Source organism: Zosterops lateralis (assembly GCF_965231275.1).
Source record: "Zosterops lateralis genome assembly, chromosome: 14".
NCBI classification, from domain to species: Eukaryota; Metazoa; Chordata; class Aves; order Passeriformes; family Zosteropidae; genus Zosterops; species Zosterops lateralis.
Genome location: NC_139774.1, coordinates 8,991,722 through 9,006,663, shown reverse-complemented (window position 1 = coordinate 9,006,663; position 14,942 = coordinate 8,991,722). Strand labels below are relative to the sequence as shown.

The 14,942-nt window shown below is 41.3% G+C and overlaps 1 protein-coding gene across 3 annotated transcripts; it reads left to right on the top strand.

The window, feature by feature from the left end:
- Positions 1-37: 37 nt before the first annotated feature.
- SAR1B (secretion associated Ras related GTPase 1B) lies at positions 38-13,863 on the top strand. Of its 3 annotated transcripts, none has more exons than XM_083871870.1 (7): positions 38-201; positions 4,585-4,655; positions 7,477-7,596; positions 8,388-8,453; positions 9,000-9,103; positions 9,254-9,385; positions 10,925-13,863. In XM_083871870.1, exons 2-7 carry the CDS (start codon positions 4,601-4,603, stop codon positions 11,039-11,041), a joined length of 594 nt encoding a protein of 197 aa, XP_083727996.1. In that variant the 5' UTR covers positions 38-201; positions 4,585-4,600; the 3' UTR covers positions 11,042-13,863. The 3 variants fall into 3 exon arrangements, with proteins under 3 accessions (XP_083727996.1, XP_083727995.1, XP_083727997.1); XM_083871869.1 differs by having other exon boundaries at positions 162-294; XM_083871871.1 differs by lacking the exon at positions 38-201 and adding an exon at positions 276-298.
- The last annotated feature ends 1,079 nt before the right edge of the window (positions 13,864-14,942 follow it).

The window sequence follows — 14,942 nt, the reverse complement described above, 5'->3', positions numbered from 1 at the left end:
AAGCCGAACCGAACCCAGCCGAGTGACACCGAACCGAGCCGAGCCCAGCCGAGCGCAGCCGAAGGCAACCCAGCCGAGACGACGGCCGCTCATCCGAACGCAGCCGAGCCTGTCCGAACGCAGCCGAGCCCACCCGAGTGCGTGCGTCGCGGGCGCCGGTGCCGGAAGGAGCCGTGGGGGGCGGAGCGGGCGCAGCCGCGGGTGAGTGTCGGTGTCGGTGTCGGTATCGGTGTCGGTATCGGTGTCGGTATCGGTGTCGTGCTGCCCGAGTCCCGGAGCACCTCAGGCTCGGCGGTGGGTGAGCGGGGCGGGCGGTGAGGGCTCTGTTCTCCCCAGCCGGCGGGAAGCCGGGCGATCCCGCAGGGCGCTGGGCCGTTCCCGTGTCCTGCTGGGAGCGGCCTCCGGGCCGCGGCCGGGCCTGCCCGGGGGTCCCTGCGCGCCCCGAGCGGCCGCGGCCTGTGCGGGCCCGCGGGCAGAGCGCCGCCAGGGGCTGGGGGCGGGCGCTCCCCTCCCTTCCCTCCTACCCCTCCTATCCCTCCTGTCGTCTCCCTGTTTTTCCCCCCGGCACAGCCCTGGGGCTGCTCGGGCCGGTCCGTGAGGCTGTCACGGTGCTCTCCGGTCCCCAGCAGCGCCGCCTCGGGGGGTCTGCGATGGTGAGGTGCGTTAGGTCACCCCGTAACCCACAGACGCCCCGCACCTCCCTGGGCAGCCGTCTGCCACCTTGTATCGACCCGGCAATACTTATCTGAAGTATTGTTGTATCTTCAGAAGTTACTGCCTTTAAGCGTTTTGTTCGTAAGTCAGTGAGTGGTGCAGCAGCCCTGCAGTGGGGATGTGCTCTGACAGCTGGGCTTTGTGAGCCGGGGCTGGCCAAACCTCTGCACCAGGGCCCCTTAGGAGCTCCTGTGTTGTAGTGCTGTCTCAAAGATTAGTTGCTGTCTAAAAATGATTAAAACACTTAAAGAAAGTCTATACTGTTTACCTCATTTTCTAACTCTGTCTTTCCTCAGCTTTTAAAATTTGAACATCAGTTGTTCAACTCAGTAGTTTTAAATCAAGGAATAAACTGTGTTGTAGAATCTCAGTCTATCCACTGAGTTTCCTAGGGATTTTGACTTTTTTTGCCTCTGGTAATGTTTTATAATGTTATGGTGATCATGTGTGAAATTATAGCTTTTAAGTGATCATGTTTATTATATCCTGCTTGAAAAGCCTACCCTTAGCAGTAGGCTTTAAGCTGCTGCTGGCAGGTTGTGGTTTCAGGCTGAGCTGTGGCTGAGGGGCAGGTTTGGTGCTCTCAGGCTGGACTGAGATTTCTTCCCTGGCTGTCGCTGGCTGTCCCCACACAGGTGTAGCACAGTTTGTCCCCAGTTCATGCAAGAGCTGTTCACTTGGGTGTCACTGGTTTCTGTTTCCTCATTGCTCCAGAAAGGCATTTAAAACTCTCTTAAAAAGCCTGATATTGTCTCTTGCCTTAACTTCGAGAGGCTTCAGAAGTGAGCGCTGTCCTAAGGTTTGGAAGTGAAATGATGAATTTTTAGCTAGAAAAAAAAATCAAGTTGAGTGTAGAGGGAAAAAAACCTCCTAGTTTTCAGAAGATAAAAGAGGTGTGAGTGAATTTGCTTACTAGTCCATGGTGTCAGCAGCTTTCCCTTCAGGAGGCTGGTTTGGCATTACCAGAGCCACTGCACAGGAATTCCTCATTCTCCACAGTCTCCAGTAAGTGAACCCACGTCCTTGGTCTATGGAGTGGTGGACCTGGCTCCACAGGAGTTACTGGGTATTGCTTTTCTGGTGAAATGACACTGACCAGGCTTGATGGGGACTTTTTCAGTGGTAGACATGTGTCACTGAAGTGATACTGGAAGGTTAACTTTGATATCTTTGTAGTGAAGACACAGTGAGTGGTGATGTCTGTAAAAGTAGTTGGGATCAAGACTGTCTTGGTCCAGCACAGCTTTTCATTCAAAGCTGTTGTCTGCTTCCAGTGGATTATTTTCAAATCAGCCCTTGAAATAGCATTAAAATAGTACCTTTGTCTCCATCATGGCTTGTAAACACTGATTGCTGAGTCTTCATTGTTCTGCTTTTATGAGAGCCTGAGAGTTTGAGTCTGTATACATTCAACAGCCTCAGCTCTTCCCTGAGTTTGCTCTCAGCGTTACAACTCTCTAAACCAAAGCAGAGCCACTCCAGTTTTGTAATGCTTTGATTTGACACAGCTGTGAATTATATAGTTACTTTTCCTGTGTGATAAGAGCAGATTTAATATCTCTATTCAAATATTACCTGTGTACCTTTACAATTAGGTGTGCATTTTTTTCCCATTTTGAAAGTGTTTTCCTTTAACTGCTGCCAGCTGATATGGAGGTTGTTCTGGGAGGATTTGGGTAGCTCTGTTTCCAGCACCACTTTTCTTACGTGATGGAAATTGAACCAATATTAATGCCACTTCAGCTGTGTTTGTAGAGTAATCCTGTTCTCAGGTTAATCTCACCCCTTAAAGGTTTTTCTGTAATGCATGAAGATGGTTTTACTTGATGTTTTTTGTAAGCCTAAGTGTAATAGATGGAACAGGTTAACACAACTGAACACTGAAGTTATTCTCACCTCAGTAATCTGAGCACTTCTCTTACATCACACTATTTGCCCTGATTTACAGGTTATTTGAGTCGATCGTTTCCCTAAGCCCCACAGAGGCTTTTCTCGATTGGTATTTTGCTCAAGCAATAAATAAATCTGCTGACGTGTGTGTTCTGCCATGTTTGCTTATTCTTGACCTTTGATTTTTAGCCATGCAAGAGACAGTTTCAGTCATGATATTGTGTAACTGGGTGTTTATGCACTGACAAGCATATTTTATTTGTATTCTTAAAAATTGTGCCTGTTGCAGCTGCTGTGTTGTTCAGAGTAATGTAGACGTGGTTAAAGGTTTAAGGGTTACTTGTGGCGAAACCAAGACACCTTGTGCTTGGTCATCTGAACAGATTTTGTTCCAGTGCAAGCAAAGGTCATTTAAATATTCACTCCTCTTTCCACATTATCTCTGTATGATGTACCTGTTGCTGTGTAGCAAAGAAACACTGTCATGAGTGTAGTTGCTATGATGGATGCCTGGATTTGAGGCTGGTTCAGACCTGTGTTTTGACTCCTGTGTGCTGTGCTCAGAGCTGCCCTGAAGTCCTTTTGTGATGCCCCAAGGCAGCCCTGCAGTTTCTAAACACGGTGTGGTGAGACCCTGTAGCAGTGTGGCTGCCTCTGCCAGCTGTGTTTAGCAGGGCAGTCCAGTGCCTCCAGGGCAGTCAGACTCCACTGTCCACAGCGGTCAGGCTTTCCAGTAGGAATTATCTGGCTAAAGGCTTCTAAGGATGATGTCCTTTAGTCTCCAAGAGAACTAAAATGCTCACAGTTCACTGTGTCAAACTGGTGCTTTCAGTGTGGTTTAGAGCGCAAGTTTGATGAGGAGCAGCTGAGGGAGCTGGGGAGGCTCACCTGGGAGAAGGGAGGCTTGAGGGGGAAACCTCATCACTCTACAATTCCCTGACAGGTTGTAGCCAGGTCGGGGTTGGTGTTTTCTCTCAGGTGACAAGTGACAAGACAAGAGGAAACAGCTTCAAGTTGTGCCGGTGAAGATTCAGATTAGATATTAGGAAAAATTTCTTCACTGAAAGGGTGGCCAAGCCTGGCACAGGCTGCCCCAGGCAGTGGTGGATTCACCATCTATGGAAGCACTCAAATGTCCTGTGGCTGTGGCCCTTGGGGACTTGGTTTAAGTGCTCAACACGGTGGTGCTGGGCTAACAGTTGGACTCAATGATCTTAGAGGTCTTTTTCAACCTCAATGATTCTGTGATTATCCTCACTTTAGATAATGAGGAAATTCGGATGAAAGCTAGGAAATTAATCGCTCATGGCTACACAGTGAACCTAGTACTGGCTGTCAGCTTGTCCTTCTGTTCTTGAATCTAAGCTGAAGGAATTCAGTGGGAAAATATGAGGGTCTGGTGGGTTTTTTGAAACAAAACTTTTGCATTTAAGGTTTGAATTGTGGCAGCCTGTGCAGGATGATACAGGAGGTCACTGTCTTTGAAGGGTAAACAGACAAGTTCTGTATGGACCAGGATTTATTTAGTATCAAACATCTCTAGGTTCAACTCCACAAGCCTTCTTCACTTCTTACTGCCTCTCCTTTGAGCCCCAGCAGCTCCTGGGGGTGGCTGGAGCACTAAATCTGCACTGATATCCCTCTGGTCCCCTCTCTGAAGTGCCACCTTTTCCCACTTGAAAAGTGTCAATCCTGTTTAAAATCTTCAGTGGATCGTCACATACCTTTAACAAATTGTACTTTGGATGAAATTATTTTTACTTCTTGCAAAGACTGCAGTCCACGCACTGTTTTCCCAAGGGAGGAGAAAGTCTTTGCTCTTGTCACTTAACTGGTCTATGATACAGTTTACTGAAACTAAAATGTTTTTTATTTTCAACACAGGATTTTAAATTACTTTTGTTACCTATAAATATTTTACAATGCTTAATGTGCTGTGCTGACAGAACTTAAATGCATTGTGTTTCCTCTTTATTTCAGACTATAAGATTCAGATATGTTCCTATTTGATTGGATTTACAGTGGTTTCAGTAGCGTATTGCAGTTTTTAGGTAAGTCATTATTGTTTGGGGCTTTTCCTTTCTGCTATTCTTGTGTAAAATACCTGTTCACCTCTGTTATCTTCAAGTAAGACTGCTGGGTAAATAATAATATTTGGTTTGGTGTACATTCAGTAACACTCAAACAAAAGTTTCACTTATCAATACTGAGCATTTAAGTAGTGTGCTCTCCACTCCATCTTACATTAATCCTTCTTGGGAAAAATTACGTTTTATTTCATGATCATAATAGGTTGAACTTTTCTAATCATAATTCATTTAAGATGATGTAATTCAGTTGGCTTTTATGGGTTTTCTCCTGATTTTTCTCTGCTGTAGAGGACTGAGCTCAGTTATTTTAATTCAGTTCTTTTGCACATAAGGATATAGTTTCAGAATCCACATAGGAGGAACTGTCTACAAAAAGTACCAGATATTGAAGCCCTTTCTCACATTCAGCAGCGCATTGTTCTGTGATGTTTTGTTCTGTGCCACAGTAATTAGTGTGAAACTTCACTGGCATCTCAAGAGCCTCAGAAGATTATTCCCTGGCCAAAAAGTCCACAATCCGTATCAGTTCAAGGTGAAAAAAACCCACAACCATGAGGAAAATTAGTGTTGGATACTAAAAAAAGGATCAGAATTTGCAGGTCACATGGGTAAAAGGCACAATTTCCAAGTTCAGAGGATTTTATTGAAGTGATCAAAAAGCATTTGAGACTAAGAAGTCATAGCAAGCTGTGCCACCTACCTTTTATCAGTTGAAAGTTTAAAGTATTGCACTGAATGTCAGACCCTTGGCCTGCTATCAAAATGTTAGCCAGTGAAATTTTAACTAAGTTGACTAATCTTTCTTATCTCCTCTTCCTTAGCTGCACAGTGATTACTGCACACTGGCCTGCTCTTCCATTCCTGTGCAAGCAAAGCTAATTCTGCTGAAAGATAGAGGAGCTTGAAGTAGCTCCCTCTTTTATGTCTCTCTTTTTCTAAAAGAAGCACTTTCTCTTTGCATTCTCAGTTATATATACAGTTGAAGAAGGCAGATCATAACCTTTGGGAAACTCCCCACAGTTCCCTGTGCTGTCCTGTTAGAAGGATAATGGAATAACTTTAGGAAGAACATCTTTGCACAAGGATACTTTTGGAATGCACAAAAATATTTTTTAATTTATATGTATATATAAAATATCAGGTCTTGGTGTAGCCAATGGCCAAAGTATGGCTGCTTCTTAGTCTTGTGTTTCTCTGAAAGACCCTTGGGAAGCTTGAAATGTTTTGGTGAAACCAGCAGCATCTGTCTGGGAAGCAAGGAGTCCTGGATGTGCAGGCTGAGAGTGGCAAAAATATTACTGTTTTCCTATAGGGTAGTAGAGTTTTGTTTAATTCATGAGTGTGAACTGGAGTTTCTCCTGTGGTGTAAGTTACTATATGAAAATGTTTGTCCACTTCTTTCTCTGTAAACATTAACACTTTCTCCTCCACTTTGTAGTTTTAATAGTTAATGGGCATGTGAGAAGTGAGTTTGGGAAGTAAAAGTTGTTGTATTTGAAAGAACTGTGAAGACACTCTACAGGACCTGGAGTAATAAAGATCATTAATGAAATAAGATGAGGAATAGGAGAGAATATTCATTCCTGCAAGTTACAAAATATGTCCAGCTGGAATGTGATCCCTGAGATTAGCTCAAAGGCAGAGGGAGAGGTGAGCAAACAGCAGTGGTGTAAAGGTCTGTGGGGCAGAGGAGCCTCTGTCCCTGGAATGCTGCAGCTGAACATCCCAACACACATGAGAATAGCACATTACAGAAGAGTGGGTTTTTTCAGTCAGAATTGATTTTTTCAGTCAGGATTGATTTTTTGGTTTTTGATTTAATTTATCATAACGTTTTACTTTGAATATCAATGAGTTTGAAGCAATGAAAACTAATTCTGGCAGGGGATACACTATTGACAAGTTGGAAGAGAATTGCCCTTTGATAATTTCCAGTTTATGAAAATATGGTGTTTGTGTTTTAAACGTCTTTCCTCTCCTTCACAGCAACTGTGGCATTTCTGGGGTTACAAGGGAGAAGAAGGGCAGAAGGCATTTTTATAAAGATGGCAACCAATGAAAACAAAATCTTATTCCTATAAGGAAAGCATTGTTACATGGGACAGTGGTGTCAGAAGTGCCCTGACAATGCCATTCAAGATGTAGCCAACAGTTTTCCAGGGGGTATGGATGAAGGTTAATTTTGTCCAAATAATATGTTAACCAATATTAAAGAGTTCATACACAAGTTATGATTATTGATGTTGAACCCAATTTCTCCATATTATTCTAATTGAAGTCTGAATTTTCTTTATGTCTTGGACAAGTGTTTTGCCATAATTGGAGGTAGCTGAACAGAATTCAGGTTCAGGATGGTCTGTGGTCCAGAGCTTGCTGTTACTGCTGTGGTCTGTGCCCACCTCTCCATCACCTGTGAGCAAAACTGACCTTTTGCTGGGGCAGAGTAAACTACACTGGTAGCATTTAGTTCTGCCATGCTTTTCCTAAGATGATACAATGCATTTCCATGTTTGACACATTCACACCAATTGTGTGCCTCTCCTGCTCCTGCCAAGCATCCTGTAAGCTGCATGTTACCTGGTGCAGCAGGCTTGTGGTAAGTGGGAATGTCATTTGTACAGCTTGGATAAAGGGCACTGATAAACATGTGGTAGAGTTTGCCTGCTCTGTATTTTGTACTGTGACTGTAAGACTTTGTTCCTAGGAGCAAAATCATCTCTAGTGCTGGAAGTGAACTCCTGCTGGTTGAATTGATTAATCACTACGTCTTTTTTTGTTTTAGGACTGTACAAGAAATCAGGTAAACTAGTGTTTCTTGGACTGGACAATGCTGGAAAAACTACACTGCTGCACATGCTCAAAGATGACAGACTGGGACAACATGTGCCCACGTTACACCCCAGTAAGTTAATAGTGCTGTTCCTTGGCTAGAAAGCATTTGAAGGATTGCAAGAAAAGCGGGATCTCATTATACATCATAAGACCACCAGTTTAACTGGGGAGACAGAAAGGAATTTTTGGGATTGCGATCCATGGATAGTTCAAATGATCTCAAAAAAACTATGTATGTAGGATAGTTCAGTATGTTATATTTAAAATTAAGAAGTGAATGACAACCAGAACAATGAGGCAGAGAGTTTGTACTATAGAAGCTGCAAGAAATAGGGGCTCGCAATTTTTGGGAACAGCTTCTCTGTATAGTTGGAAAATCAGTGTTTGTGTCTCAGAGGTTGCTGTGCAATTGTTATCCTGGTAACCTTGCAGGAGAAAAAGTTCAACACAGGTTGAAAATGTGGATTGGGGAAGTCCAGTAAGGAGGTGAGAAATTGGGAAAGGATGTGAAGAGGAGAAGCCTTGAACAGTATTGAAAACAAAATGCCAAATGCAAAATCTTTTTGCAAAACAGATGCCAGAGCCAACTGTTGTTTGTGTAATATGTAGGGATAAATAATGTAGGAATACTCTGCTGTTCTTAGCACTGTAGATATTTCACACATACTTTAATGGTTAATAACATTTTGGTGATACATGAAAATGCCACTGATTTTGAGAGAATGTATTACTCTCATTTTCTTCTTGAATAACAAAATACTGGAAAGAACCAAAAGAAAGTAAAATCTATGTGCTAGAAGGCTAGACTTTTCCAAAGCACTGCATAATCTTCACCTAGAACATAATTCTGTGTATTTCCAGCTTCAGAAGAGCTGACAATTGCTGGCATGACTTTCACTACCTTCGATCTGGGTGGACATGCTCAAGGTAAGAGTGTGTGGTGACTTAAGCTCACTGACCTGGGCTGGAGTTTGCCTCCAATCAGAGACACGGCCCTACGGCAGAGACTGACTTCCCGCACTCCTCTGTGACAGCATAAAAAACATTGGCTGCTCTTTTTGCCAATCTCCACCATTTATCACAAATCACAAATATGATTTGGCAAGAGCTGCAGTAGAGGAGAAACTTCTGATTAATACTGTGAGGAGGAGTTCTGTACTTTGAATTCCTTACATTTACCTTCAAACTTATCTTTGTTGACATAAGTCTTGGGGAAGCCAAAACCATTTCCATACATCAGCATTCATGTGAGATAGAACAGTGACAACATTAGAGAGAACAATACTTCTGCTCTGTTATTTCAAGCTTTGTAAAACATGAAATTGCATCCCAAAGACTGGCAGCATAAGCTAAGAACTAAAAAAAATCAAATCAATAAACCCACACACACCTGTTGCTTCTTAATTACCAAAATGCATCGCTCTGTATTTGGGGCTGATTTTCTTTTATTTTTATTTCTTATTTTCCCTGTAGCTCGCAGAGTGTGGAAAAACTACCTGCCTGCAATTAATGGTGTTGTGTTCTTGGTGGACTGTGCAGATCACGAAAGATTGCTTGAATCAAAAGAAGAACTTGATGTAAGTTTAAATAAGCTTTTGAAACTTTGAACTTCTTAAAACTAAGCTCAAATACCCAACAGACTTCTGCTGTCACTTGCAAGTGAGTAGTAGTGATTTGACCTTCTGTATTCTAAATTAATCAATTCTCATTTCTCCATTCCTTTGCAGTCACTAATGACAGATGAAACTATTGCTAATGTGCCTATCCTAATTCTTGGTAACAAGATTGACAGACCTGAAGCCATCAGTGAAGAGAGGTTACGAGAGACATTTGGTCTGTATGGCCAGACAACAGGAAAGGTATTGCACCCTTTTTTGTTGGTGGTGTTCTTTTTCTTTTGGCTTTTTTGTTTTGTTTTGGGGTATTTTTTTCCTGGGTTTTTGTTTGTTTGTTTGTTTGATGAGGTTTTTTGCTTAGGGAGTTAGTTTGCCTTATTTGTATGTTGGCTCTGGTTTGCTCCAGCTATACAAAAGAAATGTTTTTCTAATTTATAAAGTATTTTGTACATAATAACAGTATATAGAATGAATCCCAGAGTCTCTTTGTGTGTGTTAGGTGCATGTCTGCTACAACTTTTTACGTCATATTTAATGCCACGTTTTTTTCAGAGAAAATGTATTTGTGTCTAGAATAATTTTTAGTACTTTAACTTTCTTAAGCACTATTTTTAAACAATTTTCAGAGATAATAGTTATAGAGTGAAATAGAAAACTGAAAAGAATCTTTCAGTAAGTGACTTTTCTCATTTTAAGTGCAAGCTTTAATAATTTTCCACCTAACATATTTATCTAAGCTTAGAGATAGATTTACACCATTGTAAGTTTGTAGGTTGTGGGAAGGAAAAAGTTCCTACTGGCACCCCTAGCAACAAGGCAGATTTTTAATATGGATCTTTGTGATACTTCAACTCCTCTTAATGTAAAGTTAACACAGTGCTCTGCTTGTGAACATTAGAAATGGTGCTCGATGTCCTTGGCCCTTGGAAAGAAACCTCCCTGCAGCTGACGGAGTCGTTCCACTGTGGCTTCCAATCACAGCTTTCATGAGCTGGCCAGCTCTGCCTTGCAATTCCCCTTTGCTTATTCACTCTGAGGTGCCTCCCTTAAAGTTCAGTGCCAGTCAGAGTTTAGGTCAGATCTTTACTTTCTTGTTTGCTGCATTTTGCCCTCTTGTTTTCTGGTCTTTACACTGCCTGTATTTGATGAAGCATGGACACCACTGTGAATCTCCAGTTGAACAGCAGTTTTATTGCACTGTGCTGATCTTGGCAAGCAAGCACCTTGCTTTGGTCAGTCATAAAATTTATAAAAATGAGGATTTTTTTTTATCTGGTTGGAAAACTCTGGCAAACAGAGCAGAGAAGTGTGACTGAACACCAAATATAAGTTGTAAAATTCTCTTTGCATGTTTGCTGTTCCATTGTGGTTTCAGCTACTTTCCCCTCTCCAGTGTGGATGCATGTGAGAGCACACACAGTGGTTTTTCTTGTATACAAGTTACTGAGATTAAGGTCACCTGTTCTGGTCTCTCTGTGGAGGTGTCAGGCCCAGAGAAGTTGGGGATACCCCATTCCTGAAAGTGTTATCATGCCAGTTTAGACAGGGCTTGGAGCAACCTGGTCAACTGGAAGGTGTCCCTGCCCATAGCAGGGGTTTGGAATGAGATTAGCTTTAGATCCCTTTCAACCCAACCCATTCTATGATTTTAGATTAATTTATTTTCCAAAATTCCAGTGTCAAACATGAGTTAAATACAGGCATTCCATAGACGCAAACATCCCTGTGGAATAGATGCTGTTTATGAGTGAGCTGTAAGGGGATGTTTGTGTTTCTCTGCAGGGCAGCACACCACTGAAAGACCTGAATGCCCGGCCCCTGGAGGTGTTCATGTGCAGTGTGCTAAAGAGACAAGGCTACGGGGAGGGGTTCCGCTGGATGGCCCAGTACATCAACTGACCCTGCCAAAATCACTGCAGCACATCCTGGCCCAGCTCTCAGTCTTGTCTGCTCCTTATTTGATCACTCAGTGTACGTAACTTGAATTCATTTGACTGTTCAATTTTAAAAATACACATTTTTAGCTAATTATATCATTGATGCTAAATTGCAAGTGTGAGGATTGCAAAATTATTTCAAGCAAGTTTGTAAGTTTAAATACCACAACCTGTGAGCTTTCTAATCCCGTGCAACATCCTTTTGCAGCTTTTAATTTAATGAGTCTCCAGCACCATTTTTGGTCAGAGCAACTTTCCAGTACAGTATGTTTGAATGCACTTTTTAACAGCTGAAAACGATGAACATGTGAAAAATATTTAATGCTTATGTTAAATTTTTTATGTACTTTTTTGAAACTGGTTTTATAACTTTAGAGTATATAACCATCTTTCAAGGAATAATAAATAATTAGCTGATGGATAATTGCATGATGCCTTACAGTTTTCAATAATATACTTTCTTATGCAACGTCATGCAATAAATTTAAATCCAGTTTTTGGCATCTTTAATGGGAAATGTTTCATTTTAATGTGTCTTAACTAGTGAGGCTGATCTGAATATGTGGGATATTTTCCTGAAACACAAGCAGGCCACAAAATAGTTTCATTGTAGGTTAAAGTAAGGTGGGTTTTTTCAGACTACTAAATTATATTTATTTTAGGATTTTCCATAGTAAAGGAAAAATCTGCTGAGATGCCCTTATAATTACTACAAATACAAGTACTATAAATTAGCCATGCCCAAGTAAATCTTGAACTAATGACAAAAGTGGTCTTAATCTGCTGATCTCTTGAATTAAACCCCTGATGTGACACAAGAAATAGTTTCTTTCTGAAGAAATTAAGAATATCACTGCATTAAATATCCTGTTTCCAATTTCATTCATTTTTGGGTCTGCCAGAAGATTTGCCTGTGAAATTTCTAGGAAAAAAAATGGGTTGCCATTGCTGCTTTTAAAAATTTGCCAGCTCACACCCATTGGCCAGTTTTGCTTTTGATATTTTGAACTGGGACAAGGTTTATTCTTTTACGTAGTTTTGCCCCAAAACCTGGCCAGTGTGGCAGCTGCTGGCTGCCCAGGGCACTTATTTCTGGGGTAAAATTCAGTCCCTCTTTCCAGTTTCTGGCTGCTTTTCCCTGCTTTTGAGTGTTAGTTCCCCAAGGAGAAAGCAGAAGAAAGGGTGTTGCAGCATGTTTTATTGATGCTGGTTGGGAACTGTGGTTGGTGCTTTCTTGTGCTGGGCGCGTTTTACTCCTAATTTGCCAAATGAAGGTGGGGTTTCAGCCCTGGAGTCACCATTTCACTAGGATGGGTTTGAGTTTCACTGTGTAGTTTGTTTTGTCTTTGTACAAATACAAAATACTGCAAGTTGTACTGAATCCCTTTTACTTTGTGTTGTACATCTTCTCCAAAATATTTTAGGCCTTATGTTTCCAATATTCATGGCAGCAAATGTATTTCTGACTGGTTTGATTTCACAAATAACTTTCTCTTGACCTCTGGGCTTGAATATCAGATTTAAAGGCTATAGGCACAAAGCAAATAAATGAGACTTATTCCTTGCCCAAATCTGAACTGGTATGATTGAATATTGATGATCAGTTCCCCACAGTCCTAGAATTGTGCATCTGAATAATTTAGAACATAACTAATATAAATTGTAAATGAAGTTTATTACTGTAGAATCACATGCAAAACATTAAGCCCAGTTTGTGTGTGGTGCAGTTCAGTGTGAGGGCCTTGGATGGCTTTTCCAAATGACCAACATAGAGAATTTTACATTTAAACTTGTGCTCAGCTGTAGAGTGATGTCTCTGCTGCATAAATCCAAACTGGAGGCAAGAAGTGGCCTCTCACCACTGTGTGGACAGTGTGTGTCTTTACTACCTGCAGCCATTATGTAGGGGATATGCCTTTTGTTTTTTTCCCCTAGCTTTTTCTGATGATGGTTACAAGGCAGAGAACCACAGCTAAATCACTAGATGGTGTAAATATTAAAAGTACTACTTGCAGAGTCACATTGTGGTGTTGATGTGAGAGGTTTGGGACTGTGTTGCCTGTGCTAATGGAAATGAAGCTGGAGGTGGAGATGTTCTGCTGCACTTCCACAGGCTGAGCCATTGCATGGGCTTGGAAGGATCCTCTTCACCTGCTCTTCCAACCAACTGTGAACAACAGCACTCAAGAAAGGGGTAATCCTATGAAAAATTAAAAAGGAAGGGAGGTGATGGTGCTTAAAACTGTGTGTTAAGAATAATTCCCAGTGTTATGGAAACACTCTTGATTTCCTGGTTCCTGCTGTGGCATGGTGGCTGAAATGTGATTGTAATAAGGGCATGAAGAAACCTGGACCTTGTGTTATCCACCTGGGTACGTTGTTGGAATAGGTGATCAATGCTCAGTGAAATACATAAATAATCTTGCTCTGTTTCATTTCATTCAGCAGAGGAAGAATCTTTCTTCTGTAGTTTACATTCTGTTGTGCACATGAATGTGAATGATTTTTGTGTGTCTTTGTGTGAAGACTTCATTAATAGACAAATATACAGATGAGAATTTTCCTGGTTCTCATCCTCACCCCTTCCATATCTCCCTGGCCATTTATTTCTATTTTATTCCTATGACTGTGAACAGTCTTGCTTCAAAAACAGTAATGTTCACATTTGGGTCTGACTTATATGAATTTTTTTTTTTTTTGCACTCTTGACTATGCAGATTTTAATTGAACATCACTTTAAAGAATGTGAAAAAAACCCTCATTAATAAAGATGTTATTTATGAATTGTCTCATTTTGTTTTTACATTGCAACAGCTCCTTAAGAGAAATGAATGCAGATTTCTAAGATCCTAATAACTACTTCTGACAGTGGCCTGTGTTTCGTGGCAGTGACCCCAGTTGCTATCATCTCTGGGTTGAATAAGATTTTTTGCTTGGATGTAATTAAAATTGGGGTCTAGTGTGTATTGTATAACTGAGAGGTGATTGCTGTATTTCAGTCTTGGTTTAATACATTTTTTAGCAACAATTATTGGCATTGGAGATGGGAAAGCTCTCCAAGCTTTCTCATTTATCCTCTGCCAGATCAGGATTATTTCTGTGTTCAGGTCCTGACTATGATGTGCCAAAGGTGCCTGTGGCATTCACTGGATTACAATACCTGCCTGCATGGGAGCTTTATTGTGTTTTGATAATTGGATTGGAGCATCAAATAGAACATTTGGGATTCACTTATTTATAATGATGTCAGTTCAGAAAAATGACGGAGGTGGTCTCCAATCCCAGTGAATTCACAGGTCCGCTGGAGGTCAGATTGTTCTTCTCTTGTTTGTCCTGTGAAAGTATTTGGTTGTTACCAACCAAAGCTCAGTGTTTCTGTTGACTACAATGTGCTCACGTTTAGGTCACACTATTGTTTGACTGAGGAGTTACATTTGATCCTCATCCACTGGTGTCAGTGGGGACGTGTAACTTCCTTGCACTTGGACAAACCACTCCTTGCACTGGTGTTTCTGTTCTGAAATGTGAGTGCTCTAAATGTTGAATAGCATAATTTATAAAATAAACTGCAGAAGAAAAGCTAAAGATGGAAGTGTTCTTTAACATGTTGTCAATGCATTTGTTATTATGTTGTCCCATCCTATGCTGGAAATAAAAGTACTGGGAATGGAAAATGAAATTTTGTTTGAAAGTTGAAGGAGTTTTAAACAGGTAGTTCTTGTCAAATTATCAAAATAAGGAAAAAAGTGCTCAGTGAATGGTCTAGGAGTGAGTTTGGGTTTTCTTGGGTGGGTATAGTAGTAGTACTGTCTCATTTTTGCTAACTTCTGTTCATGGGTGTATGGAAAAAATCCTCTATTTGG

Excerpts from the sequence above, each read along its gene's own strand:
- SAR1B (XM_083871870.1), top strand. The coding sequence starts at position 4,601 with ATGTTCCTATTTGATTGGATTTACAGTGGTTTCAGTAGCGTATTGCAG. Across the intron at positions 7,597-8,387 it reads TGTGCCCACGTTACACCCCA|CTTCAGAAGAGCTGACAATT; the intron begins GTAAGTTAATAG and ends GTGTATTTCCAG. Across the intron at positions 9,386-10,924 it reads ATGGCCAGACAACAGGAAAG|GGCAGCACACCACTGAAAGA; the intron begins GTATTGCACCCT and ends GTTTCTCTGCAG.